Raw genomic sequence first — 19,404 nt, forward strand, 5'->3', positions numbered from 1 at the left:
CTGTTGGCTCGTCTCATCCACTGAAACACAACTCATGGGTCAGCAATTGTTCAGCATGACTGACTTCATTGTTCTTCTGGCCAGAGGTGAGCAGGCAACATGGTTAATTGTTCAACACTTGTATACCAAACATGTGGTTGTAACAAGTAATAGGCAGCCAACTGCAACCAGGAAAGTACATATTAAACATAAATATGGATCTTTGCTTTTAGCAGTAATTATCTGAAAATCTTTGCTTAAAAACAGTATGCATATGATATTTCAAACTACAACAAAGCTAATAATAAAAGCCCCTGTGGGCTAACAAAACAATTTTTGATTATTGTATGATATGGTAACAGGGTTAAAATTAACAGGGGTGCGCAAGTTCTCATGGCTGAATTGATCTATTACTTTTATTTGTACTTTTTCAACAACTTTTTCAACAACTAGTTCTACATTCTGTGCCAGGACAGGTTTTAGATATAGTTTTTTGTGCATGGATTTGTTTCAAATTCAAATTTGTATAGAGTTGTACAATTACAAGATGGAAGTTATTTCTTTTGTGTTTGAAGTGAGTACATTATTTTTCTTTTGTTGATAATCTCTTCATAAATGTTACTTTGTAACTTACTTCGAGGTACTGTATTAAACTGGGGAAAAAATCAATATAATATTTTTAAGAAATGCGCATGAAATGAGCTAAATATTTGATTGTAAGAAGATCCAGAGATCTTGAAAAATCAATAACAAGTTTTCATTTATTACAGTTATGGCAAATCAATCTATAAATTGTTTTGAATATTACCATTGACGTCAACCCGGAAAATTACAACTGCTGAGTTCAAGTTCTCCCTGTAAACCACAAAGCCACGACTATATCAAAGCTAAGATGTTAATTCTCGGGCATTCTAGTGCAGCACACTGTAAATACGTTTAAAAAATACAGTCTCTGATAGGATGGTGTTTTAGTTGTTACTTTAGTTAACAACACAGCGCAACCGTGCAGAACTGGGTCTCTTTAGATTCATTAAACGAATGAATTAAAAATCAAATACAAATTCATAGAAAAGCAATAGCTCTAAGTTGCTATAAGAGTTTGAATGTTTCCCCCGTAAGTTACTACTTCCTTCTTTGACGTGTAAATTTACATCACTCGGCGACACTTGGTGAGCCTCTTGTTATTTTGATCTATATCCTTCTGACTGTCCGTTAATGCACCATCAGGCTTAGGTTACACCTTGATTGCTTTAGAAGATGCTAAAGGAAACTATTTTATTTTGTCATCCATGGGAAGAATGATATGTTCGTGGAAACGTACTGTAACATAACGGGTTCATAATGGATGAAGAAGCTAAGATGCGAACGTAAGTGCTTTTCAGAGGGGATTTCTTTTGCGTATAAAACGGTCTGGATTCGTGGCCCCGGCATGCTAGCTTCGCGGCTAACAGCGATAGCTTCCAAGTCGCTGAAATGTAGATGGCTGCTCCCATTTATTGATTGCTGCTAACTTTCTATAAACTACCCATCTCCTTGACAAAGCTGCCATATCGTTATCTATTGCTAATGTTAATTGCTGTTCTGTCTCCCTGTCAATGCGCTTGCTGAAATGTAACTGTGTTTATAATTCCGTTAAACTGCTTTGCATCAGCACGCCGAAGTATCAAAGTTCATCTGTAACAAGGTTTGCTCCTCAGCAGATGCCATCTTTTGGACTTGCCCTGGGAGGATGTACTTGTTCCACATATTTTGTGCTATTTACCGCTGCAACACCTTGTCAGCCTCCAGAGGGTGAGCAAGCAGTTCCACAACCTCATTAAGGTGTACCTATCCAACTGCAGGACCTTTCATCTGTCCCCGGTAAGTGCTGATAAGAAATGACGTGATTTCCAGCTGCATTACATGCTCATAAAGGAGGCTGCCCTCTTTCTTCTTATGTCATATTTACAGACCTCACCATGCATTCCCAGGGAAGCATTTTGCTCCATGTTAAAAGACAATAAAGTTCTGCAGAACTTGTCACTGCAGAATTGTTCAGACTGGGTGTCCGATAAGGAACTGCTGCCAGTTATTGGCCAGAACCAACATCTGCAAAGGGTGGACATGAGCGGGTGTGCATGTCTCACCCGCCACTCCCTGGTGGCTGTGTCCTTGAGCTGCATGCACCTGCAACACCTTGGCCTGGCACACTGCGAATGGGTGGACAGCCTGTCCCTGCGCAGCCTGGCTGACCACTGCGGGGGGCTGCAGTCGATCGACCTCACCGCCTGTCGCCAGCTGAAGGACGATGCCATCTGCTACCTGGCCAAGAAGTGTTCAAATTTGAGGTCTCTATCGCTGGCAGTCAATGCCAACATCACCGATGAGTCAGTGGAGGAGGTGGCCAAGAACTGCAGGGGTCTGGAGCAGCTGGACCTGACAGGTTGCCTGCGGGTCAGGAACCAGTCCATCAGGTATGCGATATCTTATTTTAAAGAGTAGTCTAACTGACTTTGAGCTGTTCCTTCCCACGCTTTGTTATCAACTAGCTCACTTGTTCACCCTTCCATAAAATCTTCTGCATGCTGTGCTCACAGGACTCTTGCAGAGTATTGCCCAAAGCTGCAGTCGCTGAAGGTGAATCACTGCCACAATGTGACAGAGTCTAGCCTCGATCCTTTACGGAAGCGCAATGTAGTGATTGATGTTGAGCCGCCCTTACAGAGGGCACTTGTACTTCTGCAGGATGTGCTAGGATTTGCACCATTCATCAATCTCCAGATATAACAAGTTGATAGAAGGTAGATACAATCGGCCTTATATACACAATTATATATATATATATATACCTTCCAATCATCTTTATATAACTTATATAAATATAATAACAACAGATAAGACTGACTGATTTCAACCTGTTATTGTGTTACAGGTGTCTTCATATCTCACTTTCATCTGCATCACATGGACATGTGTTGCTCTGAGAAAGTTAAAGAACACACGAATGTGTTGCACTCAAGCTTTTGTGGAATGTGATTAATGATACATGTTTAAGAAGGACTTGAAAATATCATCAGTAAAGTAAGCCATGTACTTTTAAGAACTGCTGCCTCGTGTACAAAAGAAACCACTGCACTATTACTTAATCATTTGGTGTGATGGGTATAATGTATAAACAAGGTACAGTGGAATTTTTCTTTTTTTTTTTTACCAACCTGTCACCTTATGTTTCATTTGGAAACATTAAAAAAAAATGTTTGAGTTCAATTAAACATCTCATTTTGCATGTGTGTGCCAGCTTAAAGGTTCATTTCAACCAAATCGCACAAAAAGCATACTCGCACTTACCACTTAATTGTGTAAATATTTGTTTTGTTTATTCCGATTTTATTATCTCCACTTCTGCGTCTTCTGCTGCCACCAACAAACAAGGAAAGTGGATGCAGTTTTTGTTTCCGGTGCTTACTTAACGTCTTCCAGAAATGATCCTGGCTCCTCAGGATCATCTGTAAAATCTCACTGTTGTCAACAATTTCCCAGTGAAAGCTGAGATGAATTGCATGGTTACATGTACAGTGTAATGAGTAGAATTTTTTTTTTTTCTGTGATGTGGGTGAAGTTCCCCTTTAATTCATAATATTAATAAATACATAGCTTTTGAATAAGTATAAGAATTTATTATGACTATTTCCCATTAAATCCCTTAAATGGCTTTTGTAAAAATGACCTGTTGACATGTTGTTGGCCTATGAATTATGGAAGTACTATTAAATTGTGAAATACTGCCAAAAATGACACTTGACTTTGCTGTGATGGAGTTGTCTGTTTACGCCCTTACCGCCTCCTATAAATTTGAAAATACCTGTTTGGTGCAAGTGCTTCTTTTTATGAAAAAAGAAAAGAAATCAGGATAGTACTAGGATAGTTTCGTTTTTTCCTTCTTTACATGTAGGGAAAAAGTGCTGCTTTCCTGCCACTGATGTGAATAATTTATAATTATATTAAATAAAGTGAGCTGAAACTATCTGAATTACATTTTGTGGGATCAGACGCTAAAATAACGAAAATATATCTTGTTTAAGATAAAGGGAAAATGCCCAGGCCCACATTTTATTTATGTATTTTTTTCAAATCAGTGTAGATGAGCTCATATATATGTTATTCCGTACTGTGAATGGCATCGCTACAAAATTTTATGACTGCAAAGTGGCTTGGCCTCTTCCCTTCACCGGCACAAGGTGGCAGCAGTGAGTCAGGATATTTGTCAGTTTAATCCTCTTTGCTTGACTTTTACACTACAGAACATGAAATGAGAGAAAAAGCGCATGGTGTTAAATTTCCCACTACAGCATCAATAGTACAGGAAAAACACCAGTTCTATCTTTTTCAAATTTAGCAGAAACTGTGTTTGACAGGTAAGTCTGTCTTAAACCGAAACAGGCTCTTTGACTCAGTGAATATAAAGTTAAGAATAAAGGCTTCATATTGTTGCTACTGCTACTTGTTAAAAATCCCCCTTACAGTTTCCTCTGGTGGTCCAATTGGCAGACTGTTGTATCTTGTATCTTGTCTCCGTGACAACACAACAGGTCTATTTTCCACTTGATGGCATGGTTTACCCCATCTGCTGTGTGCTGTCCACAAGCTGAATTTGCACCAAGAGAGTTGCTTTTGAAGGGCTTCAGGGATCGACCGGCATCCTTCTGTTGGCTGTGCTGATCATCATATTGTATCGCTGTCCCTCAGCGGAGGCTTCACTGTGTCATTAGTTATAAGGTAAATCTTGAAATTTCAATTCATGTTGCATATGGTGGTGTAAACATCCAGATTTAGGCAAACAGAGAGAGAATTTCTTTCAGCAAGATTTTGAGTTAAGACTACTTCTCCTGCAGAACAGATGAAGTATCCTGATATATGCAAATAGGACAAAATACCCACCTTCAGCCTTAACTTAGCCCAGCAGTTGCTTATGTTTGTTGCTGCTCAGCAGTCAGTGGGTTAAAAACATTTCAGACTACATTCATCATGTAGGACCTCAATTAGCATTGATCTGCAGGGGGGGAAAGAAACATTGCTGCGATATCATATACCGCGGAGCAATTTCAGTTCTAATGATTGAGTGTGTGGGGGGATTTTTCAAACATAGGCAGCCAAACATATTTTGTCTTCCTGTCAATAATCTGGCACTTGTCTAAATTATTGATCAATAGCAACTGATCATTTTATACCAAGGCACAGGAGTGAAGTTGGTTCATTCTGCTGCAGTTTTAGCCTTTGGCATTGGCTAATATATTGTACTTATTAATACAAAGAATAAATCCATCTTTAATCTCTGGCTGCTTTTAAAGTCCTTGCTGACATAGTAACTTACCTGTTACTAGAATACCTGAGTTTCATTTATATTTGCTGTGGCAGCTGATTAACTAACAAGGATTAAACAGAGGCCTTCCTCACAGCAGACATTATTAAATGCTATTGCAGAAAACGTAGATGTACGGGTATTATTGATGGCTCAGTTCTCAGAATCTCTAGTTATGGTTTATTTCGTTTTGCAAAACAAAATCATGTCTAGATGGCCAGTGCCAGTTTAGATAGTTATTAAAAGTTTTAATAGCCACATAATAAAAAAATCTTGGGCCCAGGAGATAGATTCGAGTCTGTCAGACTGAGCACTGCAATCTTTTCACCCTGAATCTGATTCTAAATATTCAAATTGATCTCTAATATTGCCAGGGACTAACTAATTAAGCCAAATTTTGAAGTCACACCTGCTTTTGCATATTTGAAATGCACTTTCAGGACTTCTCTGTTTCCATTATTTGATCTTGACTTTGTCGGAAGCCGCCATACAAAATCCCTTTAACCTGAGAGTGAAGCAGCTAAACGCAGTCCAGTCACCATTAATTGTATTATTTACACCTGTGCCGTTCCAACTGTGCCATGTCAAGATGTTTTCACTGGAACAGACCAATTAAAGCTGTCATCTTCTCTTATATTTGTCTCTGATTTTTCTGTGTAAGGGAAATCTGGAAACACAAACTAATCCCGCTTTCATACTAGTATAATCAGGAATTACTTTCATCCTTATGTTTTCTCTGACACTGACAGAAATGACAGGAACCATTCATTTACAATAATCCAGATTCTTATTATTTGCTTCCTTCTGCAAACAGACAAATTAGCCACAGTATACAATTTTTATTGATTGTCTTGTTTTTACAGTACATTAAAATGACAAAGATCCAGTCTTTGTTTTCCTTTTGCTGAAGGATCTGGAGACAATCATATCCTTGGCGCAAACGATTTCCTGGTAAGGAAGTATCACTCAGAAAAAATAAAAAAAAGAATTCACTACTGTAGCAACACACATCCATCCTTCTACACATACATCTAGTGGCATGAACATTACCCAAATTCTAAATGCTCACTGTAAGGAGTGATTAAAAACAAGTAAATATGTATACAAATCAGCAATCCTAGAAAGTAAAACAAGTTTTAAAACAACAGATGATGTCTGTAAAAAGTTGAGTTACTTAATTAATTGTTCTTTAAATTAATGTTTGTAAAAGAAACAATATCACTGTTATTGCAATTTGAGCCTCATTAGCCTGTAACAGACATTTACTCTTATGAATTCACAATGTTTTACACTGTACTTTTATGCATGCGTCTGTTGACATTATACTAATGTTTCCCATTTGTGCTCTATCCCCAAAGCATTGAGTTAAATACTTAAGCTAAATCACGTATGAATTGGGAAGAACAAGTGAAAAAATCCACTCACAGCATCAGTCAACTGAGTAATAAAAGTTCATTTAAATGTATCCAGGAATATTTGTAGTTATTTACTTGAATGCAGAATATTATTTTCATCTGCAGCGTGAATGAAAACCAGATCCTGCTCAAGAAATCAGAAATTGGTTTAGGATACTTTTCAGCCCTCTGTTAATTAAATGAAGTTCATATGAGGTGAAGAGAGAATTACTGTAGCTGTTCAGATGGGACCAATACTGTGTCAGAGATTTTGTTCATTTTCATATTTTTAATTAACAGGCCTTTTCCCTTCGTCTTCTTTCATTTATTTGATGTAGTTTATCTCCTCCAACCATTCATATACAACCTTATTGGATCCTGGGACTTAAGGATCCATCTTTTGGCCACCAGAGAAGCATAACTAATGACAACATTAAAGTGCCTTTGTGAGCGTAGCCATCAAAATGTCGATCAACCAAGCAGGAAATAATGTTGGATTTAAAAATTCAGCATGAATAAACATGTATGTTAGAATCTGCGCGGCTCATTTTAGGAAGAGTTTGAAGGTGTTGATGTACTTGTGAAACATCCCGATGAAATCACCAGGTCTTCAGAGTTCATATGTGTGGCATGGATGTGAGACTAATGGAAAAAAAAGACTGTAGTGTGGAGAATCAAGCTAGGCACTGTTGAATTTTCAGCCTTTGAGCGGAGTGAATGACGGTGCCACACAAGACGTCTTCAGTGCACCATCCAATTGAAGCGACATTTGAAGCTTTCCTTGGACTCAGACCTGTCAGACCCATTAGCATCTGCTTAATTGCTGCACTCCTTGCTGCAGACTGGACAGGAAGCACATGGTCATCTAGTTAGAACTCACATAGTTTATCTCTTCATTAAGACATTTTTGCCATTTTCTTCAATGAATAGAGCATCCCGGCGAGCGTGACTCACAGCGATTTACTACTTGCCTGGAGAATGTGGGCTGTTAGTGTTTGGGATTAGATTTATACAGTCAGCATTTGTGGTGCTGTGTTGTAAAATGAGTGATTGTGGCAAACTATATATAGTTTAGATTTAGATTTTAAGGACAACAGTTTTGCACTAGATTAATTATATTTGTTATAGTCCAGCTAAAAAATGTGCAAATTGTTTTGCTTCATACAATGCAAATGTAAAATTTTTTGTTGTGTGGTTGGAGAAACTGATCAAACATGGGAACTACTATTAAGACTGAAACAGTAAATAAATAGTAAATGAGTATAAAATCTAAATATAACAGATAATGAGAATAAATATTCGTTGTATCAGTGACCTCTGCTGTAACTAAATACTGTAAATGTTGTAAGGGATCTTTGTTGCAGGCTTTGTCTTTCTGATTGGTAATTCGTGCAACCTACCAGTCAAGTTCATCTGACTTAACCCAGCAACTCTTCCATCTGAGCTCAAATTCAGCTTTATAACCACTCATCAAAGCCCACATGTGCTCAGAAACAGTGAACCTGACATTGTCAGTATGTTTGTTCTTTCTTCTTCTTCTTCTTTATTTATATATATGAAGTTCACTACTTTCCTGCACACTATCAGCTAAATCTAACCGATAAGAAAGCCACTTCTTGGGCTTTACATGTGATATTTATCCCACCTATCCCTCTCTTTGGACTGAGGCCTTTTTTTAAAGCTTCGCTCAATTTGGCTGCACTATAAACACACTGATTTACCTAATAGAGAATACAGTATGCATGATGAGGATTCATCTTGGCAGGAGCATTTTGCCCTCTGACTAATCTGAGCTGCTAAATTGTAAGTAACTGTGTTGAACTTGTGTCCTTCAGGCAACAGAGATCAGAGTTCAGCATTCTGGCGTAATCACAGGTCACATCTTGTTATGCCTAGTGGACGCTGAAAGATGCTGGAGGCTCGCTCATCTTTTCTTGTGGAGGGAGACAAAGATCTGACTTTAAAAAGGTAACTTAAATACACTTCACAAAGGTTAGAGATTTGAATTGTGCAGACCACCAGCGTGTGTGTAATTTGTACAGAATTGAGTGAATATGATAATTTGTAGCTTGATATTGTCAACACGTTGGAAGGAATAATTAGATTAATGCTACATGGACTATTTTTAAAAAAAAGAGAGCAAAATATCACCATGGCATCTCACAGTGCTTGCATCCTCTGTCTCATTTCTCTTGCCTTGCTTCATTCTCTATAAAGGAGGCTCTTAGCATTATTTGACAAATGGAGCACAAACAGCAAAATATGTGTTTAGTACATGCCTCGGCCCGTAGATTAATGACATTAACGAAGTTTCCATTAGCTCAGCGATCAGGGGAGACAGAGGCGTCCATGCGTAAATCCACATGACTGAATCACTGATAAAAGAAAATGAAACACATCTCTATGGGCCAAGAGGGGCCAAGAAACGCCACTCCAAATTAGTGTGCGGCCCAATTTGTTGTTACTTCATTAACCAACCAGCATCTGTAGGAGTAGGGGAGGGAAGTTGTGACCCATCTCTCCTAAAAATTCCCTTTGTCGGGCCTCTTAGATTAAAAAAAATATATAATCCAAGAGTAGGACTGAAGGAAACGTATGCTAGAAAGGAGATTAGGTTTTCATATCTCTGTCCTTAAAGTATCAAATTTAAGATGAGGAGATATTGTTGTCATCTAGGATTGACGAAAACAATTACTCTTGGACAAGGCAATAAATTACTTTAACACAAAATTATCTAGTTGATATGATTATAAATGCCAATATATATATTTTAATAGTTTTAAAGTATTAAAGTTTAGCTGTAAAAATCTCTTTAGCAACTGAATTTGAACATAAAATACTTAAACTTTTCTAGTCTAATATTTAAGTGAAGACAGCGTGTCATTAATAAATGAAAGAATATGGCTTCAAGTAGTAAAAGAGGATAGGAAATTTTTTTTATATAAGCACTATTAATAGATTGATTTGCAAACAATATTCATAATGAGCTGCTAAGAAAATACTGGATGAATGCTGTAAGATTAAAGTCACAGCACACCAGGCCTGTAGTGCATCAGTGGAGGTTCAGCTCTTATCTGCTGATGGAAACTGGCTGTCTGGGATGGGTAGTTCCTTATCTTCCATGGCCCAATAATATCCACGGGGGACCAACACTGTTTGGCACCCTGAAATCCTTTTTTCTACACCGGATGGGAAATCAGCCTGGGTGGATCATGGGGGCTTGAGACATGGAGGCCATATGGCTCAGTTTTATTCTCAGTGGAGTACAGGAGTTTGGGGTTCCCAGCTTCTAAATGTACACAGGAGACTTTGACAATATGTGCGGCGACAAAGACATTGTGACATTTTCTGTTTGTCGTTTAGCCATTACTGGCATATCACTGTGGTTGCAGTTTTCAGAACTGTTGAGGTCTATTTAACTCCATCTGTTGATGTGAATGTATAATACGCATACACAGACTAAAAATATCAGTGCGTGTTTTGAACTTTTAAACTGCCAGTCTTGCTAAGGTAAATTTAATTTTCAAGAAAGCCCAGAGAACAAAGGAAGACATCAGTCAGACATTAAATGAAACCACTCACTCACCTGTGTACAATAAAAAATAACCATACTCATTAAATTCCAAGTCCGACAACCAGCAATTAACACAGCCAATTACTATGAAACCTCATGGAGAAAACCTTCCACAACTGGATGAAAAATCTAGGTTTAGACTTCTGGGATCCTTATACAATTAAAAGGACGATACCCGTGTCGACTTTATCTCATAATATTTCACTGCATAAATATGGATTGTTTAGGTTTAGGTAAATACTGTATTATGTACTGTACTTATGAGATTGTAGTTTAATGATGAATCTTTTTTATAACCTATATTTCACCAGGAAAGCATCACTGAGATTTAAAAATGTATTTTTTTTTGACTGATCCTGACCAAATAGGTGGCAAAAACAGTGAATCAAAGAGACACAACTAATATTTTACAAGTAATAAATAATAAGACTGTAAGATAATACCAAGAAGCAAGTAAATAATTAAGTAATAATAATAATTAAGTTAATCAAGTAAGTACTGTACCTTTTAAGAAGAATGTTTCATCCCTTAAAAGTCAATTTTCGTACTATGAAATTAATTTATTTAGAAGTGCAAGACTTATGTCTTTGCCGGATGTTTTTTATGTTCATTTTGAAGAATAATAAGTTTCCTCCCCCAAAATTCCCAACAAAATAGCTCAAAAATTGCTTGACCTTTTAGTATAAGTTGAAAGTTAAATATGAAAACAAAGCTAAAGAACAGCTCCATCCTTAAGGCTTGACTGACAGGTCTAAAAAAGGGAAAGGGTGCACTACTGTTTCTGGCCAGCTGAGGACATGCTTTCCTTAGACTGGAAAAAGGGGAACATTTAGCTTCAAGTATTCTCATACATCCACTGTAATCCAGCATTTAGTTGCAGTAAGAAGTAGCTTTACTACACAACCGTCCAACAAAATGTTGTTTAGGATCCACAAAGTGCAAGTAATAACAAAAACAAATAATGCTGAATAAAACGTCTTGGGATGCTAAAGTAGGATGGGACGATACAAACTAAAACAAAGCAAAGTATAGATTAGACAGTTTGAATTTATGTGGCAAAAGTAGCTATAACATGACATATACCAGAATGAATCTGGTTATGTAGTAAACATGCATGTAATAGAGTAAAAAGGATTTTTAAAAATGTGGATGTTTAGAATAAGAATAGACAATCGCTGCCACTGTTGGTCACTTTATAATTAAAAAATTGACTTTTACATGCTTTTTAATATTTTGCCCCCGAGCCCATTAGTGGAGTACATGCAGACAGGAATTTGACCCCACTTTCTGAAGCAACCAAGTTTTCCCACGCAGGTGTAAGCCACAGTGAGGTGAACCTACCACAGCACAATATGTTTAGGACGCAGCCTGAGAGACCTCCATCGAACATCTTTATGAAGTAGATTGAGGACAATTTTCCTGCTGAAAGGTGGTCTACCTGGACGGCCAGGACTGCCTGCCAGCTGCATGTCATTTCTATCAAATGTGGCCTGGGTCTGTCAATTAAGAAAACACAGGGCAATCTGTGGCTGCTGAAAGAGATCCCCTTGGCCTGCTCCCAGGCTGAGAGACGGCCTTTTGTTCCCAGGCATGTCTCACATACTTTTAGAGCCCAGATAAGCTCAGGCTTCATGAAGCCCTGCTTTATATTTGCCCACTGTAATGTCTCTGTGGGGTCAGGGAATATGGGGAAGCACTGTCTGCGAAACGGTAATATCCCCCCTCCCACACACACATTATAGGGTCAGGAATAGAAGCCACAGGTTAGGTGGTCCAGAGGCCTGGCCAGGGGACTTTTTTTGCTGAATGATCCCCTCCACCCATGTGCCCACCCTTGATCCGTTCCTGCCTCTCATACCAGAGACATAAACTGCACAACAAGCAGGCAGCTTTAGCCGTTTCCTGAAATCGGATAAACAGGTACTCTATGCTGAGATCTGCCAGCGTGGGGGGAAGGGAATTTGTTTTAGTACCAGCCGGACCACCCACAGACAAGAAAACAGGTACATCAAGGTGACTTGAAATATAAGAAGAGGGCAAAGGGAGGTTTGAGCCAGCAGGTTGAAGGTTGAGAGGGGGCCTGGACTGCTCGATGACTTAGTGTTACTGTGGTTTATCAAAAAGTAAGTCCTTAAAAAAAGGAAGAAAAATACTAAATATTCTTCTTTGACAATATGCTCACACATGAATCACATTGACCAGGCCTGCGTCGAACAAAAGTTTAGATCATGTATGAATTTCGTCAACTGAGCTCTATCTGCGGACAAGATGATTTTAATTTTCAAGGTTTTATTTGATGGTTTTATTTAGGCTGGGATTATTTCTGACTCTAACTTGATTGTATTAGCTTTGTTTCTGCCTGTAACTGTAGCGACATACATCCATATTCGGAGTGACCAGCAGAATTGAACCTTCATTTTCACTGTTCAGGGCTTTCCTTTTCTTCATTTTTTTCGGTGGGGGTGAGGTGGGCTTGTGGGTAATAGGGATGTTTCTCAGTAAGCTTTGTATATATCTAGAAATAAATTGAACTCGATTCAGAAACAAGCTGCTTTTTGCAATCACTCTAAAAATACTTTTTTGAGTGAAATACAAGACATAATAAGATGCAATAACCACTTCATGTATCCTAATATATATGAAAAACAATCTAACATGATAACCCTCTTTGGTTAAATCACATTAGGATGTTGTATTAGAGCCTTAAGTAGCAAGTGAAGTCCCATCATGGAGCTTCAAGCTGAGTGTTTTGGCCTTTTTAGTCTGGGTGTTTTGAAACTGGACAAACGATGGGTGGATCTGACTGATAAACTGAGAAACAGTGCGGGCTCATATAGTAGCCACTGATTTATCATAACCTGCTTTGTAATTCTTTCTGACTCAGATAAAGAGCAAAAGTTACAAAACTGACACTATGTTGTGTTAGATAGTGTAAAACCAGAGACTGAGATGATAAATTCAAAATGGTAAGCGTAAAAAGACCTCAATCTTATTCAGCATCTTCAGTCTGAACTGGGACATTGACTAAGAGCCAGACATCAGTAACAGACCTTGCTGAAACCCTTGTAGCTTAGTGAGTGAAAAATATCTGCAGCCTGTTTCCAAAATCTTCTTAATCCAAGTTTAACAAGTTTACCAATCAAATATGGGTTTAATATCAGCCCTCTTCCACACTGGTGACCTGTCCAGGGTGCACCATGTCCCTCACCGGGTGACAGCTAGGATAGGCTCTAGACCACCACAATCATAAATTGGATAAGCAGAGGAAAAGGAATGGATGGATATCAGTGTAATATTAAGATGTCCACATACTTTTGGTCATGTAGCATTTGTTAGAGGTGTTAGACACTGTTATTTGCATTGCTTCTTATGTTTTTTTCTTTTAAATGTTAATAGCCGACATGGTGATTTCCTTCATCATTGTCAGCAAATTGCCCATGCAGGAGTGAAGTATTTAACGTCCAGTAGGGGTGTGGTTCCATTAGATAGCTTTAAGACCATGCTGAGTGCTCTTGAAAATTAGTTTTTTGGCAACTTCCTAGGATGCACAGCCTCCCAGCAAGCCACCAAGGCTTTGTCAAGACTGTGCTGGTTTAAGCTTGCAGCTTTTCAAGGCTCCCATTATGCCTGACTCAGTCGGGCAGAAAGCGAAAGAGCCTTTTCTGCAGTCATGTGGGCATACTGGCATTATACACAGTTCAGTATTAGATATTTGTGAGTCATATAAACAGAAGGGAGGGCACTGAGGCTTCGTAAAGAAAAAAAAAAAACTTTATAATTGGGGAGTTATATAAGTGCCTAAATCCTCCTCCAGGGATTTAATTTTTCCCCCATTGTGTGTTTTCAAAAGCAGGAAGACCTCACAGCAGCGGTGACAAATCCTCTGACACAGAAATCACTGTGGTACAGTTTAAGGACTGTAAATGAAGTCTTTGAGTCTTCAGGTGAGGGATATTTAACTGTCTCATAGTCTTCATTTAAAATGTTGCACTATATACCTATAACTAGTTACTTTTGCTACTTTTTTCTTTGTATGACAATTAAGAAAATGGAATTATAACAAGCTGAGAAGCAATGCCAAGAAAAAGATTGGAGACAATGTAAGTGTCACATTTGATGGATTGGATATATTTAGATCATTTTCATAACCCGCCTTCAAATATATATTTACCCTCTCCTGAAATCACTCCAGTTTTTGAGTCTACTTTTAGACATTCAAGTCTATTTAGCCTCATGCACCCTTGTGTAGATTTGTTATGGTTCTTTTCTTCCTTCTGTAGCCTCCCCCAATTATAAGCTGTATAGATTTCCCAATGGTGAGTCCCTGTCCTCTCTACACGTCTACAGTCTGCATGTGTATCAGTGTGTTGGGTCCGTGTGTGTGTGTGTGTGCGCGTGCACGTGCATGCGCAGCTCCCTGTTGGCCCAAATGCTGGGGTGTGTACAGTGTGTAAATCTGGGGCTAGTCGGGTCACTCAGGCATGACCTGGACTATGTCGAGGCTTGTCTTCTGAGTGCCTCCAGCAGTGTTCCCCTCCTCAGTTCTGACCAGCCAGCCTCACAAACAAGGATTTAGGTCATCTTGACCCCCCTTGCATCACCCGTGAGTTTGTTAACGTGGCTGGGAGTCACTGCCTCTGATGGTCTGTGGTTGCAGAGTTCAAGATACAAAAAGCGTTTGCCTTGTGCTTTCTACACCAGAGCATATGCATTAGGTGGTTTCAGTTATTTTTTTGCTCAGCTGCCTTAGTTTTTTTCTTCAGGAAATCCAAAAATTTGGTACAGCGCCAACAAAATTTGTTACATGTGACGTCTCTTGCTGTAACAGAATCGGGCTGTTTGTAAGACAACACATACTCTGTGATCTGAAATGACCTAGTGTGTGCCTAGTGTGCTACTGACATAATCTCTTATGAGCCCTAATAACAGACAAAGTTACAGTGCTTAACAATTTTATTAGACCACCTGCAACAAGAAGCAGAAATATTCTAGAAATAAAAAAACCTGTTGATAACTAAAGTAATATTGGTATTTATCAGGCAAAAATAAAATAAATTCACTTTTTTTTTTAAACCAAAATTTGAACTGTATACATATAGATAGATAGAAGTAAATAACTCTAATTTGGCATCCTGATCAGAAAATAATAATGCATTTTACTATTTTTTCTACTTTTTGGTCAGAAAGCAATTTTTAGCATTAAAAATATCATTTTGTCTAAAGATATTACTGGTGGATTAACCATTACAGAAACATAAGTTATTCTGGTAATTACCAATACTGTTTATTCAGGGCAGCTGTGGCATAAAACTTACATTTTTTGGTGGTCTAATAAATTTGTTAAGCACTGTATTTTTGCAATGAGTCTGGACTGACTGTTGATGTTATCTTAGATTATATGGGAGAAGCAGCCTCTTTCTTATGCTGGTCCTGGCTGGTCTGTAGCACTGTTAGCAGTGTGTCCCCCCCCCCCCCATTCACAGTAGCAGAAGTGAATAAAAAATAAAAAAGTTCTTGTGTTTTATCACCTGTGTGCTGCTTTGTGCTAGGATACCATTATTATATGGTAGCAACACATGTTATACTTTGTGTGGATTTTGGTCTTCTTTTCACCCTCTCACTCCTACAAATACCAACACACCACTTCACCTAAGGGAGTGCAAAGGCCTGTCCTGGAACAGGCGTATCACTAACATTTACATGGTGCCTCTGAAATCAGATTATGTATGGGTTCAATTGACTTAATGGATTTGAAGAGACTAGATCCTATTAATGAATAGGCTGCCCTACGGCACTGCCCCAACCAATAGCAAGCTAATCTGGCATGCAAATTAAATCCTGCCTCAATATGCCTGCCTGTTTAATGCGATCCATTACACAGTTTCACTTATTTATATATACTATTATAAAAGAATAGGCTCATAAACAAACCGAGGGAGGGGTTTGTTCTATAAATGGTGCTGTGCTGTTTCCCCATGCAGAGCCCCTGGGGCTGGTGGAGGCAGCAGTGATATCATCCATTGACAGTCAGTGAGGCTGTGGCTGCCAGTGTTGTAGAAAATATGGAATTACACCCACAGCTACCTTAACCTGTAAATGATCAGTCCACCTTTAACCACCAGTTCATTTCATTTCACAATATGTTTTCCTTTCAGTACAGTCTTTTATTACTGAATTTGCTGTGATTTACACAGCAGGACGTGGAGCTTTTTTCTTATTGGGCTTATATAACACATCATGAGAATATGTTTAGGGTGAGATCTGATCTGTTTCAGATTTGATTATATTTGAAGCATTTAACCCCCTGCGTCTTCTTTTCAGTTTAAATTCCCACTTTCAGTCTTTCAGCTGCTGCACTCGGGTAAATGATTTGACGGCTGCGGTGTGTATTCAGAGTCGTAATCTGGCACATGATCACACTGATGGCTGAGCAGGACATCTGCTAAGGAACTCCAGCATTTCTAGCCTCTTTGCTTGGCTTTTCATGCCTGGTTACCTTAAAACCCACTTTGTTAGTGTTGGAGGGAATAGGGGTCAGGGGGAGGCCAGATATAACCTGACCCTTACTGAAATATTACAGCCATGTTTACTTCAGTCTCCAGCCGGGAAAAGAGCCTCTAAAGCTGAAAGGCGTTGGGAGGAAAGACAAGGGAGAAAGTGACAAACTAATGAGGCTGTTTTCCTCTGATGATGTTAAATCATTACTCTGCTGGTATTATTTCGGTCAATCCCTGCATCGTATTGCTTAAACATGTTCCACAGCAGCCTGTAGTCATATGTAACTCTGGCCTTATTGAGGATCAAAGTCTGATTCAATCTGGTTCAACCACCTTCTGAGCATACTTCAGCACAACTGGCTTTTTGAGCAAAATTGAATAAGACGTGAATTGAATATTTGCTGTTTTTCTGACACGTGTTCCTTCACAAATATAAATAAATAAAGCCTTCCCAATGCAGGTATGCTCGAGTGTGTGCACCTCATTTCAAGCACAATTAACTTGAAATGGAGTGCTGCAGGATCAATAGTCCCCATTTGATCCAGGGGGGTCTGTCACTCCATGGAAATGGCACACATATGGTAATACAGCCAGCTTAACAACAACTTGGAGGATTTACTGTTGCCGTTTTCAGGCCAACATGAATAACAAACAGTGGGCCACTCTTGGGACCCATCTTCTTTTATTCCAGCTTCAATTAATCTTAAAGAGAGATACGATTTAAAGCTAATGAACAGGGGTAAAACTAATGCATTTTGATAACAAGAGGTGAAAGCATCAGATTGTCCGTAATATTCAGAACCAAAGGAGTCATGGTGCACAATTCACTGCTATAGGCAGCCTGGCTTTAGTAGTTTGCCTCAGAACACAGCATATAAAGATAAATGAAGACTGAATGACCCTGATGTAGCCCTGTTCCTTCATCATATAAATAACAAAAAGCAAAGCGAATAAAGCAGACTGTGCTGGGACCAATTCCCCAATGGGTGCTTATATGAAATGCAACTTTGAGGCGATCTCCCTGCTCAGAATGTAGCATTTATTTGCAGGACTCTGTTTCAATTTAAAGGGAATGGCAGCTGAAGGAGGCACAGGGGACAGTGTCTCATCACCGCCACTTACCTCTCTTATAGGCCTGCAGCCGAGGAGGAAAACCTCAGCAGGCAGCTCCACTTAAACAGTGAAGACCTCCACCAGTCAATGTAATGTGTACAGCTCTGATAGCCCCCGTATTCTCAACCCTGCTTCACTGTGTGGGTGTTTGTGTTTTCTAATGCTTAATAGAGCTAATTATTTTATATATTTGGTCTTTGACCACACCAAGAACCTAATATTTTACTTTCACTTTTACTATTCTGTAACAGATATTTGCTTTAATGTCACACGTTAAATAAGAGGACTGTTAAATACTATTAGGATACAGTCAGCAGCTAATTATCTTAGCTAAGCACAAACAATGAATACAGGGTGAAATAGTGTGCCTAGCTTCTTCTAACAGCCTACCAGTAGCTTTATAGCCCACTGATTAACATTTTATATGTGGTTGTTATACTCTAAACAGAGCCAAGCTAGCATTTTCCCCCAGTTCTCACTGTGTGACACTAAGCTAACTATACTTCTTATTATATACTAATATAAAATTACAATAACCCAAGTGTATTGCCGGAATAAAACACTAATAAAATGACTAAGTATGCAAATTTAGTCCTATTCAGACTCCTTGGGTTTGCGGTTAGGATCTTAGAAATCAGTGTTTTCAGTATTTTCATTCATTATCATCAGCTTTATTGTTCTTTTGAAACAATAAACCGCAAGGATTAGCTACAACATATCCTTCTTCTAACATGAATAAAGAAGATCAGCACATTGTAGTGCTATGGTGAAATGTGATTACAGGGTAAAATGACCTTAAAATGTCATCTAATGGCAAGGTAATTTTTTCACAGAGATATAACACAAGTTCCATACTATAGGTCACATATTCCGATACTGAAAACACAATTAATTATCTTGTATTTTCACCGCAGGAATCACTGAGGAACCAGACTAACGAAAACAGTGTGACTTCCTGCCCAAGGACGTTCCTGGGCCTGCTCTTGAAAAGACAGCATACGGACGTTACTTGCCCAAAGGGTTAATGTTGATGAAAAACAAGCAAACATGTCCATAAATAGGTGCTTTCCCTGGAAGAAAGACTTTATATGCTACAAGCTCATTTTAAAATCAGCTGAATGTTTCACACAATGGTCGAACATACAGTGCTGACGACGGGGGGTAAATTAGAGCTCGGAGATGAATTATCAAACAATTTAAAAAAAAGTGAGGCTGAGCCAAAGGGAAACAGAGCACAGATGATATTGGCAATAGATGGAGATGCGCTTGTCTTTCTGGGTTAAGTCAGTTTATCTTCTGATTTGTTTTATTCTCTAGTTTGTTTTTTTTTTTGTTTTTTTTAGGGAGGAGGGTGGGGGGTTGCTATAACAAACCATATCATGGGGTGTTAAAAGTCCAAACCATGGGGAAATCAAAGCTTACTTCATAATCTATTTTTTGGCAATCAGCAAATCAAATATAAAGTCACATGAGCTGACAGCAAGACCAGTAAAACGGCAAAGGATGTGT

General features: G+C 38.7%; 1 protein-coding gene across 2 annotated transcripts; it reads left to right on the top strand.

The window, feature by feature from the left end:
• Positions 1-1,202: 1,202 nt before the first annotated feature.
• Positions 1,203-3,164, top strand: fbxl15 (F-box and leucine-rich repeat protein 15). Of its 2 annotated transcripts, none has more exons than XM_080873447.1 (5): positions 1,203-1,346; positions 1,677-1,839; positions 1,930-2,432; positions 2,556-2,759; positions 2,891-3,164. In XM_080873447.1, exons 1-4 carry the CDS (start codon positions 1,321-1,323, stop codon positions 2,743-2,745), a joined length of 882 nt encoding a protein of 293 aa, XP_080729573.1. In that variant the 5' UTR covers positions 1,203-1,320; the 3' UTR covers positions 2,746-2,759; positions 2,891-3,164. The 2 variants fall into 2 exon arrangements, with proteins under 2 accessions (XP_080729573.1, XP_080729574.1); XM_080873448.1 differs by having other exon boundaries at positions 1,680-1,839.
• Positions 3,165-19,404: the final 16,240 nt, after the last annotated feature.

This window comes from Rhamphochromis sp. 'chilingali', assembly GCF_963969265.1.
Source record: "Rhamphochromis sp. 'chilingali' genome assembly, chromosome: 22".
Classification (NCBI taxonomy): Eukaryota; Metazoa; Chordata; class Actinopteri; order Cichliformes; family Cichlidae; genus Rhamphochromis; species Rhamphochromis sp. 'chilingali'.